The sequence below is a fragment of the Cherax quadricarinatus genome, chromosome 53 (assembly GCF_038502225.1).
Source record: "Cherax quadricarinatus isolate ZL_2023a chromosome 53, ASM3850222v1, whole genome shotgun sequence".
NCBI classification, from domain to species: domain Eukaryota; kingdom Metazoa; phylum Arthropoda; class Malacostraca; order Decapoda; family Parastacidae; genus Cherax; species Cherax quadricarinatus.
Window position 1 is genome coordinate 6,694,753 of NC_091344.1, and position 19,110 is coordinate 6,713,862.

The following is a 19,110-nucleotide window of genomic DNA, read 5'->3' on the forward strand; positions in this document are numbered from 1 at the left end:
AGGGCAAACAGTAAGGCATGGGTCACTAGGGAATTTTTCTATAACTGGTTACACCATGCATTTGCCCCCAATGTGAAAGATTACCTAACTGAAAAGAAATTAGACCTTAAGTGCCTCCTGGTGTTAGACAATGCCCCTGGTCATCCTACAGACGTGGCAGAGCGACTTTATGGGGACATGAGCTTCATTAAGGTGAAGTTTTTGCCTCCTAATACCACTCCTCTCCTGCAGCCCATGGACCAGCAGGTCATTTCCAACTTCAAGAAACTGTACACAAAAGCTCTGTTTCAAAAGTGCTTTGAAGTGACCACAGACACTGGATTGACTCTAAAAGAGTTTTGGAAGGATCACTTTAATATCCTCAGTTGTGTAAACCTTATAGGTAAGGCTTGGGAGGGAGTGACTAAGAGAACCTTGAACTCTGCTTGGAAGAAACTGTGGCCAGAATGTGTAGACAAAAGGGATTTTGAAGGGTTTGAGGCTAACCCTGAGAGGAGTAGTATACCAGTTGAGGAATCAATTGTGGAATTGGGGAAGTCCTTGGGGTTGGAGGTTAGTGGGGAGGATGTGGAAGAGTTGGTGGAGGAGGACAATGAAGAACTAACCACTGATGAGCTGATAGATCAACTTCAAGAGCAAGAGGCCAGACCTGGGGAAACTGGTTCAAAGGAGGGGAGAGAGAAATTGAAGGAATTGCCTACTTCAAAGATTAAGGAAATGTGTGCAAAATGGCTTGAAGTGCAAACCTTTTTTGATGAAAATCACCCTCACACAGCTATTGCAAGCCGTGCTGGTGACTGTTACAATGACACTGTTGTGAACCACTTTAGACAAATCATAAAGGAACGAGAGGTACAGGCCACTATGGACAGATATGTTGTGCGAAAGAAGTCCAGTGACTCTGAAGCTGGTCCTAGTGGCATTAAAAGAAGAAGGGAAGTAACCCCAGAAAAGGACTTGCTACCTCAAGTCCTAATGGAAGGGGATTCCCCTTCTAAACACTAACACTCTCTCTCCCCTCCTCCCATCCCATCAATCATCACCAGATCTTCAATAAAAGTAAGTGTCATGTAATTGTACATGCCTTTTTCAGTTTGTGTGTACTAAAATTAACATTTTTTTGTGGTAAAAAATTTTTTTTTTCATACTTTTGGGTGTCTTGCACGGATTAATTTTATTTCCATTATTTCTTATGGGGAAAATTAATTCGCATAGCGAACATTTCGCATAACGACCAGCCCTCTTGCACGGATTAAGTTCGCTATGCGGGGGTCCACTGTATTACTTATTAACACTAGACGTACAAAAAGTTTGTTAAGGTTGCACTAATTATACAATAGGTAATACATCTATATTACAGAGCATTGTATTAAAAAATTTATATATAAAATAACGCTCCATATATAATGTCATTTTCCATGTAATGTACTGAAAGCGGACGTGTATTATTCCCTGAAAGTAAACGCGCTTTATTGCTGTCAGTCAGGCAGTGGCCGGTACAGGAGCAGAGTTAGTTAGTTTAATATGTTTATTATGCACCCCATACCCATCCTGTGGGCGGTAGTCAAAAGATTACAGAGGTACATAATTGGTCCAGGGACTGGACTCCAAAGTTTTGATAGCTGAGCAAGTTACAATGGTAATGAACTAGATCTGGTCATAATCATGACCAAGTTACAAAGGTAATGAGCTCCAGGTAGAGCTGGTCACACTCATGAATAATTGCAAAGGTAATGAATCATAAACACATTAATCATGAGAATTTACAAAGGAGCAGATGAGAGGTGTTTTTTAGTTCAGTAAGGGTAGGAATGCAGCTGGGTGAAGTAGTCATGGGTTGGTGTTAGTTTGAGTAGGTAATTTTGGTAATTTTTTTTTAGAGTATACCATAGGTGTTTGTGTTTAATTGCTCTCATGTTTATTTGTAAAGCCCTAGTATGCAGGGGCCTGTGTTTTGGAGAGTATTTAACATTTCCACTGTAGGCTAAGTAGCCTGCAGAAAGGGGAGGGTGTCATGGAGCCTCCCTGTTCATAAATGTTCATTTATTTTGTTTAACTCATTAGTAGCAGTGTGCTAGTGAGTTAATGTGAACTGGAGTGTGGTGGTTTTTTTGTAGTAGTTATAAGTTGTATATAAGTTATTATTAATATAGATATATTTTTATATAGGTGAGTTTTTGTCCTTCCTTCCTAATAATAATTAATATTGTTTAATATATGAGTACATGTTGGCCCAAGGTTTGCTGTGTTTTTCAGTGTAATTTTATAACCCCTAGACAGCAGCGTGAGCAGCCTTTATGAGTCGGGAACATTTTATTTAAATTACAGCATCAAAGTCATAATCTATTAAATATATGTTATTCAACATTTGCATTAGGTTAAAATATGAGAATTTATTGTACTTAGAGCATTTACTTATGGGTTTCTGAGGCTAGGGAAATAACACAGTGAGCAATGATATTTTGAGGCAATGGAAAGTGATTTGGTAGCTTTTTAGGTAAAGTTAAGTACAGTGGACCTCCAGTTTACGATCAGCTCCCAATGCGACCAATTATGCAAGTGTATTTATGTAAGTGCGTTTGTACGTGTATGTTTGGGGGTCTGAAATGGACTAATCTGATTCACAATATTCCTTATGGGAACAAATTCGTTCAGTAATGGCACCTGAACATACTTCTGGAATGAAATAATATCGTAAACCGGGGGTCCACTGTACATGTACTGAGTATTTAGCTTTGGGTGAGTAGGTGGTTTTTAAGAAGTCTTGAATTGATGTGTACAGACAGGGTTCCTTTGATATTCACTGGTAATGAATTCCAAAATTTTGGACCCTTTATGCGCATAGAGTTTTTACATAGTGTGAGATGGACACTGGGAACATCAAAGAGTGCTAAACAACTGTTTTGGAATTGCCTTCATCCACTGGTCCCCATCTACCTGTGATGAAGTCTTCAGCTGCTGCACCTCACTTCGTTATACAAGTCTCTGTCCAAACTTCTATGCTTTAGACTAAGGGACTGACAACCATCGATCAAGGCTGAGGAACGTAACTCCTCATAATTACCTTTCCACCTCTTCCACTGTTTCCAGTATTAAAATCACTTCAGCATTCAACTGAAGAAGCCTGCCATGCAGGAAAAAAATTTCGGTAATAAAGATACTAAAGTGTCACACATGTTTTATGCATCAATTCCTGTAGAGCTGCAATAGATCACTTAAGCATTCTTCTAGAAATAAGTGTCTTTTTGATATTCCATGTGTATAACTCAAGTAAAACTCTATGCAAATCAAAGTTCCCAAAATTTGGAACAACCTACCTTTAGGATAAAAAAGCTCTGAGCTTTGTAATAGCTTCAGAAGTAGTGTCAAAAATCGTAAAAGGTAGATGGGATACAAGGAGAATAGAAGCATCAGGGAAGAGAGAGGTGAAGGTTTATAAACTAAAAGAGGAGGCAGTTAGGGTAAGATATAAACAGCTATTGGAGGATAGATGGGCTAATGAGAGCATAGGCAATGGGGTCGAAGAGGAATGGGGTAGGTTTAAAAATGTAGTGTTAGAGTGTTCAGCAGAAGTTTGTGGTTACAGGAAAGTGGGTGCAGGAGGGAAGAGGAGCGATTGGTGGAATGATGATGTAAAGAGAGTAGTAAGGGAGAAAAAGTTAGCATATGAGAAGTTTTTACAAAGTAGAAGTGATGCAAGGAGGGAAGAGTATATGGAGAAAAAGAGAGAGGTTAAGAGAGTGGTGAAGCAATGTAAAAAGAGAGCAAATGAGAGAGTGGGTGAGCTGTTATCAACAAATTTTGTTGAAAATAAGAAAAAGTTTTGGAGTGAGATTAACAAGTTAAGGAAGCCTAGAGAACAAATGGATTTGTCAGTTAAAAATAGGAGAGGAGAGTTATTAAATGGAGAGTTAGAGGTATTGGGAAGATGGAGGGAATATTTTGAGGAATTGTTAAATGTTGATGAAGATAGGGAAGCTGTGATTTCGTGTATAGGGCAAGGAGGAATAACATCTTGTAGGAGTGAGGAAGAGCCAGTTGTGAGTGTGGGGGAAGTTCGTGAGGCAGTAGGTAAAATGAAAGGGGGTAAGGCAGCCGGGATTGATGGGATAAAGATAGAAATGTTAAAAGCAGGTGGGGATATAGTTTTGGAGTGGTTGGTGCAATTATTTAATAAATGTATGGAAGAGGGTAAGGTACCTAGGGATTGGCAGAGAGCATGCATAGTTCCTTTGTATAAAGGCAAAGGGGATAAAAGAGAGTGCAAAAATTATAGGGGGATAAGTCTGTTGAGTGTACCTGGTAAAGTGTATGGTAGAGTTATAATTGAAAGAATTAAGAGTAAGACGGAGAATAGGATAGCAGATGAACAAGGAGGCTTTAGGAAAGGTAGGGGGTGTGTGGACCAGGTGTTTACAGTGAAACATATAAGTATTTAGATAAGGCTAAAGAGGTCTTTGTGGCATTTATGGATTTGGAAAAGGCGTATGACAGGGTGGATAGGGGGGCAATGTGGCAGATGTTGCAAGTGTATGGTGTAGGAGGTAGGTTACTGAAAGCAGTGAAGAGTTTTTACGAGGATAGTGAGGCTCAAGTTAGAGTATGTAGAAAAGAGGGAAATTTTTTCCCAGTAAAAGTAGGCCTTAGACAAGGATGTGTGATGTCACCGTGGTTGTTTAATATATTTATAGATGGGGTTGTAAGAGAAGTAAATGCGAGGGTCTTGGCAAGAGGCGTGGAGTTAAAAGATAAAGAATCACACACAGGGTGGGAGTTGTCACAGCTGCTCTTTGCTGATGACACTGTGCTCTTGGGAGATTCTGAAGAGAAGTTGCAGAGATTGGTGGATGAATTTGGTAGGGTGTGCAAAAGAAGAAAATTAAAGGTGAATACAGGAAAGAGTAAGGTTATGAGGATAACAAAAAGATTAGGTGATGAAAGATTGAATATCAGATTGGAGGGAGAGAGTATGGAGGAGGTGAACGTATTCAGATATTTGGGAGTGGACGTGTCAGCGGATGGGTCTATGAAAGATGAGGTGAATCATAGAATTGATGAGGGAAAAAGAGTGAGTGGTGCACTTAGGAGTCTGTGGAGACAGAGAACTTTGTCCTTGGAGGCAAAGAGGGGAATGTATGAGAGTATAGTTTTACCAACGCTCTTATATGGGTGTGAAGCATGGGTGATGAATGTTGCAGCGAGGAGAAGGCTGGAGGCAGTGGAGATGTCATGTCTGAGGGCAATGTGTGGTGTGAATATAATGCAGAGAATTCGTAGTTTGGAAGTTAGGAGGAGGTGCGGGATTACCAAAACTGTTGTCCAGAGGGCTGAGGAAGGGTTGTTGAGGTGGTTCGGACATGTAGAGAGAATGGAGCGAAACAGAATAACTTCAAGAGTGTATCAGTCTGTAGTGGAAGGAAGGCGGGGTAGGGGTCGGCCTAGGAAGGGTTGGAGGGAGGGGGTAAAGGAGGTTTTGTGTGCGAGGGGCTTGGACTTCCAGCAGGCATGCGTGAGCGTGTTTGATAGGAGTGAATGGAGACAAATGGTTTTTAATACTTGACGTGCTGTTGGAGTGTGAGCAAAGTAACATTTATGAAGGGATTCAGGGAAACCGGCAGGCCGGACTTGAGTCCTGGAGATGGGAAGTACAGTGCCTGCACTCTGAAGGAGGGGTGTTAATGTTGCAGTTTAAAAACTGTAGTGTAAAGCACCCTTCTGGCAAGACAGTGATGGAGTGAATGATGGTGAAAGTTTTTCTTTTTCGGGCCACCCTGCCTTGGTGGAATCGGCCAGTGTGATAATAAATAAAAATAAATAAATTTAATGTTATGGTCACAAACATTTATAGTGTCAGTTGTATCTTATATTGCTTGCTTTGATCAAGGCCCATTAAATTGAAAGTTCACTTTACTACTTTTAATATGCCTGAAATGCTTTGCATAACAAGTGATTATCCTTTCTTCAGGTCAAACCTGGTTGCCTCCTATTTCCCCAGTCACTGTATGACCCCTACAGGTTTAGTACTTCCCCATGAATATGATGATAATTGTTCAGATTTTTTTTATCACAATTTTCAAGGTTTTTAATTTTGTATTCCCTTGTTACTCACTCTGTTTTTGAGATTCTGGTGGTGTCAGATGGACATGTAGGACCAGCACTGGCAGTTTTACCCTACCTTAAGGAGAACATGGATGTTACCATTAAACTGCAGGGTGATCCCAGCTACCTACCTGATCTACCTAAACTGCTGAAGTGTGTGGCCTCACGTAATTGTACTGTATCGCTGATTCTCCAACACCTCCTAAACAGACCTGATGCCTCTGCTGACCATCTACTAAACCTTCTGCAAAACAGCAAGTGAGTGATACAAGAAATTTGTTCATTAAAGCTTAATACAATCCTCCAGGGCATTACACTCAAGCTACAGATATTAGTAGAATTTTTCAAACATTCTTGGAAGCCTTACAATAACAAAAGCACATGTTTACTTGTTTTTAAATTCATGGGAATTTTTATTTTTATATGGTAATTTCACAGTAGTAGCTATGTATTTCTGTTACTGGCTATCGGTTTCCAGTATTTAGCATCACTATAAGATATTCTTGCTTCCAGTTTTCTCCCAGAGATCCACCAGAGCAAATCACCTTTATTTATTTATTTATTTATTTATTTAGAAATTTTAGCATACAAACAGAGGTACAAAAAATACAGGTAAGAGCAGCATGCCAAAGCCACTTACTTATATGCATAGCATTACGGGCTGGCTTAAAATTAACTTAAGATTAACTAAGCAATGATGAAATCAGTGATAAGACATTATTGTAAACAGATAACTATAAAATACAAATGAGTATTACAAAGACAGGTCCTATGGTTGCATGCATTGCTGTTCATTCAGTAGAATGGAGTATTCTGTTAGGTAGTGTATTTAAAAAAATAACAAAGTTAGGTTTAACATTTGTGTGATATAATTGTGAGTAACATTTAGGATATACAATTTATATGGTTCAGTTATTCAGTATTTATTTGGTTTTGAGTGAGTAAGTGAACTTTGAGAAGAGACTTGAATTTATAAACAGGTAGTGTTTCTTTTATATTTACAGGTAATGAATTCCAGATTTTAGGGCCTTTTATGTGCATTGAGTTTTTGCATAGCGTGAGATGGACACGAGGAACATCAAAGAGTGATCTGTGCCTTGTATTATGGTCATGTGTTCTGTTGAGGTTGGCAAGGAGATGTTTGAGGGGAGGGTTAATATCAGAGTTAATTGTTCTATGTATGTAATAAGTGCAATAATATGTATGGATGTTTTGTATGGTGAGTAGGTTGAGTGTTTTGAATATTGGTGGAGTGTGCTGCCTGTAGTGAGAATTTGTTATCATTCTAACTGCAGCCTTTTGTTGGGTAATTAGTGGTCTGAGATGGTTAGTTGTTGTTGAGCCCCATGCACAAATTCCATAGGTGAGATAGGGGTAAATAAGAGAGTGATAAAGGGCCAGGAGGGCTGACTGTGGAACATAGTACCGTATCTTTGATAGTATGCCTACAGTCTTGGAAATTTTCTTAGAAATTTGTTGTATATGTGTATGAAATTTGAGTCTATTATCGAGGTCGATTCCTAAGAATTTTCCCTCTGTTAGCTTTGTGATAGGTGATCCGTTTATCGTTATGTTAAGAGGTACATCTGTAGCTCTGCTACCAAACTGAATGAAGTAGGTTTTGTCAATGTTTAGTGTAAGTTTGTTAGTCCTCATCCAGGTAGATATTTTCTGTAATTCAGTGTTTACAGTATTGGCTAGCGTGACTGGGCTCGGGTGAGAGAAGACGTATGTGGTGTCATCTGCAAAAAGTGTGGGTTTGAGTAATTGCGAAGCATTTGGTAGGTCATTTATGTATAGGAGAAAGAGAAGAGGGCCAAGGACACTTCCCTGTGGGACACCAACTGTAATTGGTTGTGCGGAAGAGCTTGCCCCATTTGCGTACACATATTGGCTTCTGTTGCTGAGGTAAGACTTGAGGTATTTGAGGGAGTGCCCTCTAATACCATAGTGTGACAATTTTGCATGGAGCAAGTCATGGTCAACTGTATCAAAAGCATTGCGTAAGTCAATGAAGATCCCCAGTGGGACTTCTTTTTTCTCTATTGCAGTGTATATATGTTCTAGCATGTGTATAATAGCATCATTAGTATTTTTATTAGGCCTGAATCCAAATTGGCAGGGGTTGAGAATGTTATGGGAGATGAGGTAGGAGTGGATTCGTTTATGAATTAATTTTTCGAAGATTTTTGAGAGAGGGTGTAAATTGGATATTGGCCTATAGTTATTCAACTCTGTTTGGTCTCCTCCTTTATGGATCGGGGTGACCCTTGCTATTTTGAGAACTGTAGGGAAGGTGGAGGATTCAATGGATTTGTTAGTGTTGCAATGATTGGTGATAGTACTTGTGACGCTTTTTTGTATATAAAGGGTGGTAAGGTATTTAAATCTCCTGCCTTGTTTTTCAGTGCGTTGATAATAAGGGAGACTTCGTATGGGTTAGTCGGAGCTAGGAACAGTGTGTTCGGGTAGTTGCCAGTGAGGTAGTCATTTGGTGGGGTATCTGAGCTTGGGATATTATTGGCAAGGTTTTGACCTATAGTGGAGAAGAAATCATTGAGTCTGTTTGCTGTTTCTGTTGGTGGGAGTTGGGGTTCATCTGATTTTGCTAATTTTATTTCGCTACGTCGTGATATCTTTTTTGTTCCCAGAATTTCTGATAATGTCTTCCAGGTCTTTTTTATATCACCTCGTAAGTTGGATAATCTGTTCTCATAATACAATTTTTTTGCCCTTCTTATCAGGCTGGTTAGGATTGACGAGTAACGTTTTGTTTGGTCTCTGGTTATGTGACCCATTTTGTACTGTTTTTCATATCGGTGTTTTGTATTTATGGATTTGAGAATGCTGGGTGTTAGCCAGGGACTGTTCAGTCTCTTAGCTGTCATCTGTTTAGTTTTTTTAGGGCAGTGCTTGTTATAAAGGTATTGGGTCTTTTTTAGAAAATTATTAAAACATTCGTCAATATCTGTATAGATTTCTAGCTCAGTGTGCCAGTCAATGTTTGTTACTGCTGTTGTGAAGTTATTAATGGCTGCCTCATTGTGAAGTCTGAAGGTGACTTTAGTAGTGTCTTGGGGTATTTTACCAAGAGTTGTTATGAGGAAAGTAGGGTAGTGGTCTGTGGTATTATCTGTAATTATGCCTGATTTTAAAGGGGATATGGTGTTGGTCCAGATGTGGTCAAGTAGGGAAACACTAGTCTCTGTAACTCTTGTAGGTTTTGTTACTGTTGGTAGCAACATGCAGTTACTCATTGTGTTTGTGAATTCAGTAACGTGTGGGTCCTGGTCTTGCAGGAGATTTATATTGAAGTCACCTGAGAGTAGTAAGTGATCTTTGTTCATGCGTGCATCAGTTATCAAACTTCCTAGGTTTTGACTAAATTGGCTAATGTTTGATTGTGGAATTCTGTAGATGTTTATCACTGTGAGAGGTTTTTGTAGGTATTTGGATTTGAATTTAGCTATTATATATTCCCCATGTTCATCCCTTGTGCAAGTATTAGTGATACATTCTAGTTGGTCTGAGTAGTATATAGCTGTGCCACCCCCTTGTTGGTCTGGCCTACAGTTGTGTATGGCTGTGTAACCAGGAATGGCATAGACATCTGTAGTATCAGGCTTTAGCCAGGTTTCAGTTAGTGTAATAATGGACATATTGGCATGCAAGGAATTTAGTAATGCTAGGAGGTCATCATAATGCTTGCTTAAAGATCTGATATTGTAGTTAAAGATAGTTATGTTGTTGTTGGCTCTGAGAAGTGCCTTTGATTGTTCTGCTGTGTAGTAATTACAGTAACTGTTTGAATCATTTAAGTCATTAAATAAGAGGTTGGTATCAGGATCAATGCTTGTAATCATAAGATTTGTAGTTCCGGGGGCGTTGACCCCCGGAACTCTCTCCAGGTAAACTCCAGGTAAGAATTAAGTAAAAAATAAAGTAAATATTCTAAAGCTAAAAAAAATAGCACCTGAATTATTTAACAAATTTAAAAAATAATGAGCTAAGGTAGTTTTTTAAAGCTAAAATAAAGGAGACAATATAAAAGGGACTAAAATAATTTGTGGTGAACAAATAAAGTGATGATCAAATAATGGAGCTTGGGAATATGATAGTAGGTAGTACTTTAAAGGTAATTCTTTAAAGTTAGAATTATAATATAAAATTATAATATAAAAGGGACTAATATAAGTTGTGGTGAACAATAAAGTGGTAATCAAATAAATGAGCTTTGGAGTATAATGGCAAAATAGTGAACTTATTAACTTTAGCACCTGAGAATAGCACCTTGATTAGTTTAACAATTGCGAATATATGATCTAAGGTAGTTATATAGAGCTAAAATAAAGGACAAAAAATATATAAGGGACTACAATTGAGTAATGGTAAACAAGTTAAATGGACAGATAGTCACTATGAAATAATATTGGTTTAGGAGTAAGATCTGATTTGTAATATTAAATAAGTTGAGCAGTTTATTGCACAATAAAAAGTAAAAAAAAAAAATGAGGTAGTTGGTACTAGCTAGCAAAAGATAGTATTGGTACTTGCAAAAAAGTAATTGGAATATACACTAATTGCACACACAATAAAAAGTGACTAAAAAAACAAGTAGTGGTAAACAAAATTAAATGGACAGGTAAGAACAATGAATAATGGTAATGTCTTGGTTATAATATGATAGTAAGATGGTAGACAGGTACAAAGGATAATATAAAGGTTGGAGTTGAATATGCAAACTTGAAAATTTGGCAACAAAATGTTATGGGAAGTATAAAATAATGTTTAATGTACAAAAGTAAAATTGACTGGTAGTAAAAATGGTGTTTAATAAAATTTTAGTAAGTAATAATGATTACAAAAAAAGTGAAAAAGTAATGTTTATTTCATTCAATATTGCACTTGTAGTTATACTAGAGGTTATATGGCAGTACAAGGTAATTAAGAGTACTCTAAGATAGTAAATGTGGTATAAAACAGGTAAAGGTAATTAGACAAGTAATGGTTATTAAATGTCAAAAATGTTAAGAGTAAATTGAAATTATAGTAAAAATGATAATTATTAATTTTTGTAGGTAATATCAATTGATAGTATTTAAAAAAAAAAAATATGAGGTAGTAATATGGACAGAGAAAGTATCAATTCAGCTAATGTTTAAGCAAACAATAGTAAATAAGAAAATTACATAAGGTGACTTATGCTTACTAGTAAAATCACAAAAAGAGGTAGTTGATTATTTAAATACTAAGAGATTGTACAATGAAATTTGAACAATAATGGAGCAAAACATACACTACGCTACGTAGGCTTTGAAGTTGGACATTGTTTAGTTATTCTCTGTAAGATTAGTATCCCTGAGAAATTGTGATAGATCATTCTCGTTCGTGATTGTGTGCAGTTGACCTACATTTGCTTTCCTAACAAGAATTTTCCCATCCCGTGTGAAGCATTGGTGTATTGTGTCGTTATTCTCCCGCTTAAGTTTTCTTACTCTATACAGGAGGTTCTGACGTTTTTTAGTAAGACACTCGTTTATGTATACCTCTTTCTTTACTTTAATAGATGCAATAATTAAGTCTTTTTTCCTATCATGTGAGTGGAATCTAAGCATAACACTTTTTCTACCATGGGATCCTAGTAAGCTGGCTTCTTTTATTTCAGACTCAGGTACAATAACACTTGTTTGGTCCTTTATGATCTGCAGAGTAATTTCTTTACTGTTTGTTTGGTTCATATCACTGGGAAAAAGTGGACTGTTAACTATTACTGCGTCCGATAGTTTATCTTGTTCAGTTTTATCTTCTTGGAGAGCAAAGTAGTCACTGAACTGGTTATCTAAGTTGTTCTTCCATTCTTTTACTGCTTCTTCAACCTTTGTATTAAGAGATATTATTTGTTGGGTATGGCTATCTATGACTGTCTGGATGGTCTTGTCACAGTTAGTCATTCCTGGTGTTGATAACTTTTGTTCAAGACTGAGGATTTTGTTCTCGAGTTGTGTTATCCTGGTGTCTTGTTTTGTTAATTCAATAATAATAACACCAAAAAAATGGTGGTACAAATGATCACTCAGCCTGCAGCAAGACAACACACTCCCCCACTATTTAAAGACCTGAACTTCCTTAATATACAAAAATTTACTCATTGTTGTACATACTACATATACAGGACACCAAATTTTATTATCAATCCTGCCCTGAAACTCTTGAAAATTGCAACAGAACTCATAAGCATAATACTAGACACAAAAATCTCTGCTATTCCTCACATCCAGCTTAATCTTTGTGAAAACTCAGTGTGCATAAAAGGACCTAAAATCTGAAACTCTCTACCTAAAGCCTTCAGTCTTTCTATCTGCTATCCACTTCAAAGCTACTGTTAAAAAACACTTTCTTTCCTTAATATGATCCTAACAACAATTAATTATATTGAACAGTTCTTTAAACCTGTATTATCCCTGTCCTTGTCTATCATTTATTCATCACATGTACCAGCTTCTTCCTTAACAAAACAAGTACATTGGAGTCTTGGCTTACGAGTTTAATCCGTTCCGTGACCTTGCTCGTATCCCGATCTGCTTGTATGCTGAGTGAATTTTCCTCATTGAAATTAATTGAAATTCCATTAATCCATTCCAGTGGAATTCCTGCTCTCAGGAGGCAGGACAAAATACTTGAATATGACACTGATATCAATTCTGCGACTTATTTATCTAATGTGACATAATAAACAGTATAAATAACATAGAAACCTGATATATACTCTAGAATGAATAAAATACTGTCATTATATGACAAGTGGTGGCGGATATTCCCTACCTCAAGCAGCCGCCTTGTTGTGGGTCAGCGGAGGAGACCTCCCACGATCCCCCTGCCGTCCCCCTCTCGACACCACCATCCCAGCTTTCGTGAATGTGAATATGTGTTCAGTTCCACTTCTCTGCTACAAGCTAGCTGTGTTTGTGAATTGTGTTTTGATCTTTTAATTACCATATCTTGTATCTGCCAAGCAATCATGACACCCAGTGAGCATACTGAATGACTTATTGACTTGACTTAATGACTGACTGACTTGACTGAATGACTTACTGACTGGCTTACTAACTTGACTGACTGACTGAATTAACTGAGTGACCTGACCGAATGACTGACTGATTGACTTGACTGACTGACTTGACTGACTGACTTACTGACTTGACTGACTGTGTGACTTGACTGACTGAATGACCTGATTGCCTGAATGACTTGACTGACTTACTGACTAAAGAACATAAGAAAGAAGGAACACTGCAGCAGGCCTACTGGCCCACGCGAGGCAGGTCCAAATCTCCTACCTGCTTAAGCCAATGCCCCAACCTAGTCAGGTCAGGTCACATTCACTTAAGGAATTAACATGGCAACTGACCTAGTAGCACATGCTAATCAGGTCCAACTCACCCACCCACACCCACTCATGTATTTATCTAACCTATTTTTAAAACTACACAACGTTTTAGCCTCTATAACTGTACTTGAGAGTTTGTTCCACTCATCCACAACTCTGTTACCAAACCAGTGATTTCCTATATCCTTCCTGAATCTGAATTTTTCCAACTTTAAACCATTGCTATGAGTCCTGTCTAGGCTAGATATTTTTAGCACATATACATTGTGTATTTTTATACGTATACATATACTACTTCTAAACTGTTGTATTCTGGGCACCTCTGCAAAAACAGTGATTATGTGTGAGTGAGGTGAAAGTGTTGAATGATGAAAGTATTTTCTTTTTGGGGATTTTCTTTCTTTTTGGGTCACCCTGCCTTGGTGGGAGACAGCCGACTTGTTGAAAAAAAAAAATTAACACCCCCTTTATTTATTCCTGTCTTCCATTTATACAACTCAATCATATCCCCCCTGATTCTACGCCTTTCTAGAGAGTGCGGATTCAGGGCCCTCATTCTATCCTCATAGGGAAGATTTCTGATACATGGGATCAACTTTGTCATCCTCCTTTGTATGTTTTCCAGAGCATTTATATCCATTCTGTAATACGGTGACCAAAACTGTACAGCATAATCTAAATCAGGCCTAACCAAGGATATACAGAGTTGAAGAACAACCTGAGGACTCCTATTATTTATGCTTCTTGATATGAAGCCAAGGATTCTGTTAGCTTTATTGCGAACACTTATGCACTGTTGTCTTGGTTTCAGATTACTGCTAACCAGAACTCCTAAATCTTTTTCGCAATCCGTAATATTAAGATCTACATTATTTAGTTTATATGTGGCATAGTTATTTTCCTGTCCAACATTTAGAACTTTGCATTTGTCTATATTAAACTCCATCTGCCACTTCTCCGACCACTGCATCAGTTTATTCAATTTTTCCTGGAGTGCTCTACTGTCTTCGTCAGAATGAATTCGATGGCCTATTTTGGTGTCATCGGCAAACTTGCTTATGTCGCTCTTTATGCCCTCATCAATGTCGTTTATGTAGATCGTGAACAACAGGGGACCCAACACTGACCCCTGTGGAACACTGCTCGTGACGCTTCCCCATTCTGATTTCTCCCCATTTATGCAAACTCTCCTCTGCCTATTTGTCAACCATGCCTCTCTCCAGGAAAAAAATTCTCCTATTCCACGTGCCTTAATTTTCCTCAATAGTCTTTGATGTGGGACCCTATCAAAAGCCTTACTGAAGTCCATATACACAATATCATATTCATTACCATGATCTACCTCCTCAAATACCTTAGTGAAAAAAGTTAATAAACTCATAAGACAGGAATGCCCCATTGTAAAACCATGCTGAGATTCATTGATTAATTTATGCTTATCAAGGTGGCTACGAACTGCCTCGGCAATTATTGATTGTGAAGAGAGTGGAGAGTTATGCTGTGGCCCTACTGGGCCACTTACTGACTGACTTACTGACTTAATTGACTGACTTACTGATTTGTCTGACTGAATGACTTGACTAATTTACTAAATGACTTAAAGTTAGACTTTTTCATGATGTCTAGAGCAGCTGATGCCTTACCATCAGTTGTATAATGTACTGCAAGGTAAAATAGAACAGAAATCCATTACAGAATTTATGCACACTCCAGTACAAGCATCGACTTCAGTACCAGAACCACTACTATCCACCTCAGCCCAGTAGGACCACAGCATAACTCTCCACTCTCTTCACATGCATTGACAAACATCAGCACCCATAATTTATGGTAAGAAATACTATTATTTCTGTTGCAGTTATAGTCTAAAGCAGTAAAAACAACATAATACATCATGATAATGAACTACAATTATATATTTACTTTTATTTTTTGTAATATCAGGTCTAAAAAAAAGGTTTGAGGGGGAAGCTTGCATTCTGAATTTTTGTTTGTATCCATAAACAAAAAATCAACCCAGCAACTGCTCATATACTGAAAAACTTGTATGGTGGGGCACTCGTAAGCCGAGGTTCCACTGTATTTTGAATGTTGATTCTTTTATACTTACTGGAAGAGCTATTTCTTTCTTATTTTAAGCTTAGTAAGTAGTCCCCACCATCGGCACCAAAAAAATCCTATGTTATAAGTGTGAAATGTAATGCATAATGCCATAAATCATGGCCCTACTGTATTTTGTAAAGGTAATTTTTCATCATTATCATTATTATTTTTATCAGTATGATTATTATCAGTAATGTTCTTAATAATAGTAATAGCAATAATAATAGTAAATCATGTTATATCTGTGTTATGTAAGCTGTCTTATAGTCTGCATCAATATTTTTTTTGACATCGTTTGTTGTGAGGGTTCGTGGAGATTTGATGGTTGGAGTTAAACACAAGTCGTTGGGTGTTAACACTTACATTGCAGACTGTGATAAGGAGAGAGCCCAAACTACCTGTCCTGTCGTCTGCTAGGCCTACGGGGAACTGAGGCCGATGCAGCGCATCCCACGCACTCATGCGGCATCATGTGACGTCACACAAACTAGTCACTGGGCTTAGCAAAGGGTCGTGTATGTAAAACATATGGATGGTACTAACTATGATACTCAGATAACATATATATATATACGTACAGGGGATCAGCAACTATGCTGACGTGTTTTCCAAAACAAGGTGGCCTAAAGAAAGAAAACACTGGCATCACTTGCTCTCTCTTTGCCTTTCAAGAAGAACACAAGCATTGTAGTGCAGTACTGACTCACCAAGCCTCTCCATTTTAAGTGCTTGCCACGGTACTTGCTAATTTTGCAAAATTTATGTTTGGCTAGCAACTCTTCAGGAGTGCCCCTCAATGGACATTACCTCATTCATGATCAATGAGTACATTTTTATTTTATTTTTATTATCACACCGGCCGATTCCCACCAAGGCAGGGTGGCCCGAAAAAGAAAAACTTTCACCATCATTCACTCCATCACTGTCTTGCCAGAAGGGTGCTTTACACTACAGTTTTTAAACTGCAACATTAACACCCCTCCTTCAGAGTGCAGGCACTGTACTTCCCATCTCCAGGACTCAAGTCCGGCCTGCCGGTTTCCCTGAATCCCTTCATAAATGTTACTTTGCTCACACTCCAACAGCACGTCAAGTATTAAAAACCATTTGTCTCCATTCACTCCTATCAAACACGCTCACACATGCCTGCTGGAAGTCCAAGCCCCTCGCACACAAAACCTCCTTTACCCCCTCCCTCCAACCCTTCCTAGGCCGACCCCTACCCCGCCTTCCTTCCACTACAGACTGATACACTCTTGAAGTTATTCTGTTTCGCTCCATTCTCTCTACATGTCCGAACCACCTCAACAACCCTTCCTCAGCCCTCTGGACAACAGTTTTGGTAATCCCGCACCTCCTCCTAACTTCCAAACTACGAATTCTCTGCATTATATTCACACCACACATTGCCCTCAGACATGACATCTCCACTGCCTCCAGCCTTCTCCTCGCTGCAACATTCATCACCCACGCTTCACACCCATATAAGAGCGTTGGTAAAACTATACTCTCATACATTCCCCTCTTTGCCTCCAAGGACAAAGTTCTTTGTCTCCACAGACTCCTAAGTGCACCACTCACTCTTTTTCCCTCATCAATTCTATGATTCACCTCATCTTTCATAGACCCATCCACTGACACGTCCACTCCCAAATATCTGAATACGTTCACCTCCTCCATACTCTCTCCCTCCAATCTGATATTCAATCTTTCATCACCTAATCTTTTTGTTATCCTCATAACCTTACTCTTTCCTGTATTCACCTTTAATTTTCTTCTTTTGCACACCCTACCAAATTCATCCACCAATCTCTGCAACTTCTCTTCAGAATCTCCCAAGAGCACAGTGTCATCAGCAAAGAGCAGCTGTGACAACTCCCACTTTGTGTGTGATTCTTTATCTTTTAACTCCACGCCTTTTGCCAAGACCCTCGCATTTACTTCTCTTACAACCCCATCTATAAATATATTAAACAACCACGGTGACATCACACATCCTTGTCTAAGGCCTACTTTTACTGGGAAAAAATTTCCCTCTTTCCTACATACTCTAACTTGAGCCTCACTATCCTCGTAAAAACTCTTCACTGCTTTCAGTAACCTACCTCCTACACCATACACTTGCAACATCTGCCACATTGCCCCCCTATCCACCCTGTCATATGCCTTTTCCAAATCCATAAATGCCACAAAGACCTCTTTAGCCTTATCTAAATACTGTTCACTTATATGTTTCACTGTAAACACCTGGTCCACACACCCCCTACCTTTCCTAAAGCCTCCTTGTTCATCTGCTATCCTATTCTCCGTCTTACTCTTAATTCTTTCAATTATAACTCTACCATACACTTTACCAGGTACACTCAACAGACTTATCCCCCTATAATTTTTGCACTCTCTTTTATCCCCTTTGCCTTTATACAAAGGAACTATGCATGCTCTCTGCCAATCCCTAGGTACCTTACCCTCCTCCATACATTTATTAAATAATTGCACCAACCACTCCAAAACTATATCCCCACCTGCTTTTAACATTTCTATCTTTATCCCATCAATCCCGGCTGCCTTACCCCCTTTCATTTTACCTACTGCCTCACGAACTTCCCCCACACTCACAACTGGCTCTTCCTCACTCCTACAAGATGTTATTCCTCCTTGCCCTATACACGAAATCACAGCTTCCCTATCTTCATCAACATTTAACAATTCCTCAAAATATTCCTTCCATCTTCCCAATACCTCTAACTCTCCATTTAATAACTCTCCTCTCCTATTTTTAACTGACAAATCCATTTGTTCTCTAGGCTTTCTTAACTTGTTAATCTCACTCCAAAACTTTTTCTTATTTTCAACAAAATTTGTAGATAACATCTCACCCACTCTCTCATTTGCTCTCTTTTTACATTGCTTCACCACTCTCTTAACTTCTCTCTTTTTCTCCATATACTCTTCCCTCCTTGCATCACTTCTACTTTGTAAAAACTTCTCATATGCTAACTTTTTCTCCCTTACTACTCTCTTTACATCATCATTCCACCAATCGCTCCTCTTCCCTCCTGCACCCACTTTCCTGTAACCACAAACTTCTGCTGAACACTCTAACACTACATTTTTAAACCTACCCCATACCTCTTCAACCCCATTGCCTATGCTCTCATTAGCCCATCTATCCTCCAATAGCTGTTTATATCTTACCCTAACTGCCTCCTCTTTTAGTTTATAAACCTTCACCTCTCTCTTCCCTGATGCTTCTATTCTCCTTGTATCCCATCTACCTTTTACTCTCAGTGTAGCTACAACTAGAAAGTGATCTGATATATCTGTGGCCCCTCTATAAACATGTACATCCTGAAGTCTACTCAACAGTCTTTTATCTACCAATACATAATCCAACAAACTACTGTCATTTCGCCCTACATCATATCGTGTATACTTATGAGTACATCAAATCCTATAAATAAAGATAAAGATTTTATTTCTTTGGAAGGTTACAATGTACAGTATACGTATATACAATTTTT

General features: G+C 38.4%; 1 protein-coding gene across 1 annotated transcript in view; it reads left to right on the forward strand.

The window, feature by feature from the left end:
* Positions 1-19,110, forward strand: part of LOC128692285 (uncharacterized) — a 92,563-nt gene that overhangs the window by 37,157 nt on the left and 36,296 nt on the right. The window contains 1 exon segment of the mRNA XM_070096282.1: positions 6,122-6,357. Coding sequence (XP_069952383.1) covers positions 6,122-6,357 — 236 coding nt within the window.